At 33.9% G+C, this 6,577-nt stretch overlaps 1 protein-coding gene across 5 annotated transcripts; it reads right to left on the reverse strand.

The window, feature by feature from the left end:
- Nucleotides 1–1,585: 1,585 nt before the first annotated feature.
- On the reverse strand, nucleotides 1,586–6,577 carry LOC101258913 (internal alternative NAD(P)H-ubiquinone oxidoreductase A1, mitochondrial). 5 transcript variants are annotated; one of them, XM_026029396.2, is made up of 10 exons: nucleotides 6,216–6,567; nucleotides 5,244–5,281; nucleotides 4,094–4,779; nucleotides 3,582–3,795; nucleotides 3,277–3,437; nucleotides 3,114–3,179; nucleotides 2,873–3,036; nucleotides 2,664–2,778; nucleotides 2,039–2,218; nucleotides 1,586–1,855 (listed from the first exon to the last, which is right to left on the reverse strand). In XM_026029396.2, the coding sequence occupies exons 3-10, from the start codon at nucleotides 4,679–4,681 to the stop codon at nucleotides 1,700–1,702; spliced, it is 1,644 nt and encodes a 547-aa protein (XP_025885181.1). In that variant the 5' UTR covers nucleotides 4,682–4,779; nucleotides 5,244–5,281; nucleotides 6,216–6,567; the 3' UTR covers nucleotides 1,586–1,699. The 5 variants fall into 5 exon arrangements, with proteins under 5 accessions (XP_025885181.1, XP_019067856.1, XP_069149772.1 ...); XM_019212311.3 differs by having other exon boundaries at nucleotides 5,244–5,302; nucleotides 6,216–6,558; XM_069293671.1 differs by having other exon boundaries at nucleotides 5,193–5,281; nucleotides 6,216–6,546.

Below are 6,577 nucleotides of genomic sequence, written 5' to 3' on the forward strand. Positions count from 1 at the left end.
TTAGTATTTGTATACGCGATTTTTAAGTTGATTTCATTTCATGATTCTATATTTTTCAAAAATATGATATGGAAATACAATATAATATGATGATTTGAGATATTTTTGATACAAAGATTAATTCAAAAATTTATATTTTGTTAAAAACTCACATTTTTATTTACTAAATCATTTATTTTATATGTAAATAAAATTTATAATGAATGTCATTACTTTTTAAATTTTATTATTTTCATCAACATAATTTTTTTTTAATATCAATATATAGTTAATTTAATGCACATTGTTGAGTAATATTGAAAACTAATACACTATAATTTATGTTCGATTTTTTATTGAATTAAAATTTGGTGAATTAAAATTAGATGAAACAATTACTTAATTAGAAAACAAATAGCAATGTAATAATATATTATATAATGTTATAATTTTTTGTTTATTTGAAAAGATCGAGTAAATAATTGAAGATATCTTCATAATTTTTAATTTTATCCAAAAAAAAAAAAAAGGACACATTAACTATTTATATATTGAAATGGTTGGCTTTTCTCATCATTACATCAATTCTTTATCCACTAGAACTAGGTATAACTATACCAACAAATTTTTTTGATGTGAAACTCAGATATTTTTTTTTAAAAAAATTGGATGAGATTTGATTGTTCTAGAATTAAAATTCGTAATCAATTAGTTTATGAATATTTAACCCAAAAGATGAACGTGGAGCATATTATTAAATAGTAAAATAGAAAAAAAATTATTCATAAACTAATTCTCATAGGTCAAAGGTATTTTTGACCTTTGTCTTTACAAAAATAAGTTCAAATTATTGTTAGTTTATGAAAATTATTATGGTAAAATATAAATGTCATACATATAGGACACACAATGTTTATATTTTAAAACTAGGCTACTAGACTTTATTGTGTTCCCATGTTTTTCTTGCATAAATTTAAATACACACATCACTTGATCTAATGTCCAAATTCCATTGAAATGGATGATTAATAATGATTCAGGGCCCGTTTGGATGGGCTTAATAAAAGCAGCTTTAAAAAAGTATTTTTGAAAGTGCTGAAACTTATTTTTAAAATAAGCAGTTATGCGTTTGGATAAAAGTGCTGAAGTTGTTATGCCAAACGTGAAAAGGAAAAAATAGAAGAAAGAGATGTTAGGGTTATATTGGTAATTTGGAGATTGTATAAAAATATTAAGGGAAAAAAACATAAAAATGTGGTCAACTTAAAACAGCTTATAAGCTAAAACAAAAAAGCACCCCTACCCACCTTTTAACTTTTGGCTTAAAATAAGTTTTTTTAAACTTAAAATAAGCTATTTTGAGTATTGCCAAACAGTTAAATAAGTCAAAAATCAGTTTTTAAGTCAGCTTTTAAGCTGAGCTAAACAGGCTCTCAGTATAATGTTCCATGTTCTTTGAAATATTGTTATGAATACTTAACAAAAATAATATGTGACATAATATTTAATAACGTTTTGAAATGATGTAACATTATAACTCTAACGTCGTCAAAGATCCCTTGCCCCAACCCTCATAATTCCATTTTGACAAAGCACTTTTTCCCCCTTTTCTTTTTCAATCCTCAAAGATATTAACATTATTGATAACACTACAAGGTAGGTTATTAGAAGTGTTCAAAAAATGGATCAAGAACATGAAAATCCTACTAGAAGTGGTAGTTTATCCTATCTTAGTATTGTCTCTGCCAAAGATTAACGTTGTTCCCCAGTTCATAGCCACGTAAAACCTGTTCCTCCAGCTGATAACTCGAGTCAGATACGCGGACCGCCAAATAAGCCAGCTCGTGAAGCCTGCTAATGAGACACCCTTCTCACCCTGACAAACAAAATAAAGATCAAAACATAGTATGGAAAGGTACATATACACAGGACAAGCTCTTTCCTGATTGATATTACACGAAGAGACGAATCCAAGATGTAGAGTCACTGAGTCCAACAACCCCGACTGACTAAATGTTTTGGTCGATGAGTAATAGAGATGATGATGGATATAATGTACCTTAGCTTGACGGAGATCAACAAGAGCCTTGTAACGCCCCACAGTTGCCATGCTTCCAAGATGCTTGTAAACAAATGGATCTCCTAGAGTGATGTCTTTGGCTGAGAGAGCTTTGCCTCCATTCTGTTTCCCAATGTCGGTGAACAATTTAACAAGATACTTCCCTTGCCTTTCAGCAACCTGTTAAAAAAATTGCACTTTGAGAAAAATTTTGTACTCCTCCGTCATTTTTCAAGAAAATGTAGTAGTTTCTCAAGATAACTCAATTCTTGAAACCCAAGAAGAAGGATAGGGGTAAATATCTACTCCTAGTTATGTCTAATACACGACAACAAGACGGCTTCTTGTATTCTTGTAGTAGAAAAGGATGACTGGTCAACTTTCAAGTAACATAATCACTGTAATCCTTGACAGCATGCAACTTTAAGGTTGTTCACTAAAACTCAGGCCTCAGTCAAGTTCATAAACGGTTGCAATTGAGGCCATTCCACATAAAACTAAGCGTGATCAAGAAGAAAAAAACATGCAAAGTACTACAGGAAAAAAGATCTGGGCAGGAGAAATGCAAATGCATAAGAATAACATGGACGGACAAATCAAGGACGTATCAGGAAATTATACTGACCTGAGCAAGAGCCGGAAGCACCGGCTTTCCAGTCTGTTCAAGAAAACCAGCACAATCTCCTATAGCAAACACATCTTCTACGGAAGGAACTCGCAACCATTCATCAATTCCAATCCTGTAACATGTCTTAGGATTAGTTGACTAGATACAGAAGAGTGAACGAAGGACCACAAAGCACCTAAGTTGTTGGAGAAGTTAAAACTTTGTACCTTCCACCAGGAGACTTGGGAACATTTAGTGATTTAACAAAATTGGAAGGACCAACTCCAGTAGACCAAACGAGAAGGCCATATGGAACATCACTTCCATCACTGAGAACTATTTTATCTGGATGTACTTCTTTTACAACACCATGAACAAGGCGGACACCAACCTGATATGTATGAAATTTTGCTCACAGAAACTGAAGAAACTTCTTTCTTGATGCAAAGCAATTGAAGGATTCATTACCTTGGTCAAATGCTTTGTCGCATACTCCCGCAACCCAACATCAAATGAAGACAAAATCTCATTAGCCTGTCCATGGAAAGTGTTACTAGACCATACTCAACAGTCAACATAATGATATTTTCTCTGCAATTTTAGGTTTACCCATATACAGCTGGATATTTACCTCAATGAGGGTCACATGAATGTAGTTTTTGACATGAGCATAACGTTCGCGTACATCTCTCATAATAAAATCACTTAGCTCCCCGCTGAATTCAACCCCTGTAGGTCCACCTCCAATCACAACACAGTGCAACAAGCGCTCTTTCTCTTCTTCCGAGATGCCTGCAATTATACACATGCACAAAATTTATACTACATTCAATTTACTATTGTGAAGTTGATGTCATATATTATCCTACAGAGTCCAGATCTACCAAAGAAGTCTGGTACGTCTAGAGTAAAGACTATGGAACATGGGGGAATAACCTGGAGTTTCTGAGACCATCAAGTTCATAAGAAGCTTCTTCCTGATTTCTTGGGCATTCTGTACTTCACGGAGAAAGAAGGCATGTTCCTCCACTCCCTTTATGCCAAAGGTCAAAGGTTCAGCTCCAGAAGCAATGACAAGCTTGTCATATGCAACCTTAAATCTGTAATGCTCATGAGAGACTCCACGATCGCCAACCGTTTCACAGTATACCTGTATTGTGTCTTCTCAAATCAAAACACACACAAACATAATAGATGGAACACAATAATAAGTTGAATGCAGTTTAAACAAAGTCCCTTTCCCTTTAACTACTTGAATGTATTGCTCTAATAATTCTCTGGTCGGTATGCCATTTACCTAGGACTCTGTCCTAATTTCCTAAAAAACATTACCTGAATGGATGTAGGTAATCATGTCTATATATTTGATCAAATTGAAAAGAGGAATTATATGTTGTAATTGAGACATATTTTGGATGTGAGAAATAATAAGAGCTTGTTATACTCACTTCATGTTTATCAGCATCAACACCAGTGCAGGATGCTAGGAAGAAATATGAATTTGGATCCTTTGCCAGTGCTTTCTGTATCTGGGTGACTGGTTCAGCAACTGATCGGAATTCCAATGTTCCAACACAAGTAGATGCAAGCAATGGTGTAAAGACCATATGGTTTCTTGGTGCTATACAAACAACATCATACATACTAGTGTCTATTCCTTTGAGGAATCTGCAAGCGGCCCAACCAGATCCAAGAACAACTACTCTAGGTTTTTCGCCCTGTTTTGTTGCTTCAAGGCCTGGATAACTGGATCTTTCATTCTTTGAATCAGCACCCCCAACCGTCTCAGCTGCTGCATGTGGAAACTGATATTGAGGGGTAAACTTCATTCCTCTGTTCCCGAAACTTAATTGATTTATCATCTGGGTACTTGGAATGTATGATGAATTGAAACCTGTTACAGCTTTTTCAAAAACTGGCGCAGGATGTCTAAATGGTGATATGCCTTCACAGAATATATTTCTCTCACTTGCATAGTTTCCGATTGCACCTCCAGAACGCCTAAAGCTACTCCTTGCAGCCCTTACCAATGCCATTTTCAGAGTACCCCTTACCGAAGCTGATACTGTTGAAATTTTTTATTAAGGCAATTACTGTTTGGACTATAGATGGTATGCAATGTTTAAGAATGACACTGAAAAAAGGAAGAAAGTAGATGTGAGCTCTCAATACGAAGCTGCAATACACTCATAAAAAAGATCCCAGTAAGTGTGGAAAAATAAAAACAATAAACATTGAAGTTAAGCGTATCAGTCAAGGACAAGACAAAAGCAAGACAAAGATGGTTCCTAAACCAACTAGCAGAAACAGGAAAGACAAAATTTGCATTTCTACACTGTGGCAGTTTCAGTGTGAAGTGTTCTCGCAAAATTCTTAGTATGGATGCAGATATAAAACACCTGGATTCACAATACACCATGATCTTGCATACACTCACTACAATCTCAGTACTCTAGACAAATATGACCAGTTAGTGCCAAATTCCAAAATTGGTAGCAGATTTTACAAGAATCTGGTCAAGAAAATGAAGAGTGCAACCATACTTACTATGCCAATTTCAATTTGAAGTTTATTTGCTCAGGCTTTGCTAATACATACCAGATATGAATTTCGCATTTGAATTCTCTCTAGTCAGTCTGTGTATGAAATCCAAACCTCTGTCAAGATGATGATATCATTGCACAACAACTTGATGGTACATATAAAACTCCAATAACATTATAGGTTATGCATTTCATTGCTTCAAATCTTAAAACAAACTATTTGTTGACACAAGGTTACTAACAATCAGCAAAAGTTCGTTGGATTAAATTTCTGAACACGACATACTTAAGTTCAAATTTGGAATGGCAGAACACACGTCTAGCAATGGAAGAAATGTGATCGCCATCAATGCAAGCAATCCATATTAAGTTATATGATTAGTTAGCAACTAAAAGGTTCAATCTTCTATACAAGAAAATATCTAATTCTACAAATATATTAGCTTGAACCATCAAAAGTAAAAACTAGAAGCAAAATCAAGAGGTACACCAAAAAGAATCAGTCGAAGAAACCAATGACAGCATTACGGAATTAAAAACGATTGTAAACATCAGCCTACCAAAATCTGCTACACATAATTTGACATTCGAATTTCTACAACCAAAATGGACAAGAAGAAAAACAAACATCTTTAACTTAGATATCTTGGACAATCCTTCCCTCGTGAGCTATATCTCGGATTGAGTTAGCTTATGCCAAAATAGATCAAGAGAGGAGCGGATTAACAGTATTGAGCTTAATATGTCAAAATATTAATTTTTTTAACCTAGTAACAGAAATAGTTTATGGGTTCAATTGAATCCTGGATCCACCCTTAGATCAAGAACACCTATGTGTTCAATATATAACATCATACTCAAAAATAGCAGTAAAAACTTGCACATGATTAATTACATACTCATAAGGTCACAACATAAGTTTCAATAATGATGAAACTGTACATGGTACAATCAAGATCCAGCATAATATATGTATATATACATTAGAAAAGCCTCAAGAAATCAGAACAAGAAAAAAAGGAATTACCTTTAGGAATTTAAAGAAGAAGATGAAACCCCATAAGAAATTTTCCAGGATATTAGGAGTCAACAGTATTACTTTTACACTTCAAAAAAAAGACCCTCTTTAATTTTATATAGACAAAACCTTGATCAGCAAGAAAATATTGGTCAAAATCTGATGCATTTTTTTTTTCTAATGTAAAACAAAAAGGGTATGGAGAAATCACAAATACAAGTTCTCTACTGCTATAATTTAAACATTTGGGTGATTTGCTGCAAAATATGTATGCAACTGTAGATGAAGGCAAAATGAAAGAGGCAACTCTGCCATTTCGGTGGAACAAACGACACGTTTTGGTTTTTTTCTTAGGTCAATTAAGGAGTGCT

This window comes from Solanum lycopersicum, chromosome 2 (genome assembly GCF_036512215.1).
Source record: "Solanum lycopersicum chromosome 2, SLM_r2.1".
Classification (NCBI taxonomy): Eukaryota; Viridiplantae; Streptophyta; class Magnoliopsida; order Solanales; family Solanaceae; genus Solanum; species Solanum lycopersicum.

Coding starts and splice junctions, on each gene's coding strand:
- LOC101258913 (XM_004232770.5), bottom strand. CDS start 4,681: ATGGCATTGGTAAGGGCTGCAAGGAGTAGCTTTAGGCGTTCTGGAGGT. Junction 3,180..3,276: donor TTCATGTGACCCTCATTGAG/GTAAATATCCAG, acceptor TTCCATGGACAG/GCTAATGAGATTTTGTCTTC. Junction 2,219..2,663: donor TGCTTCCGGCTCTTGCTCAG/GTCAGTATAATT, acceptor TTTTTTTAACAG/GTTGCTGAAAGGCAAGGGAA.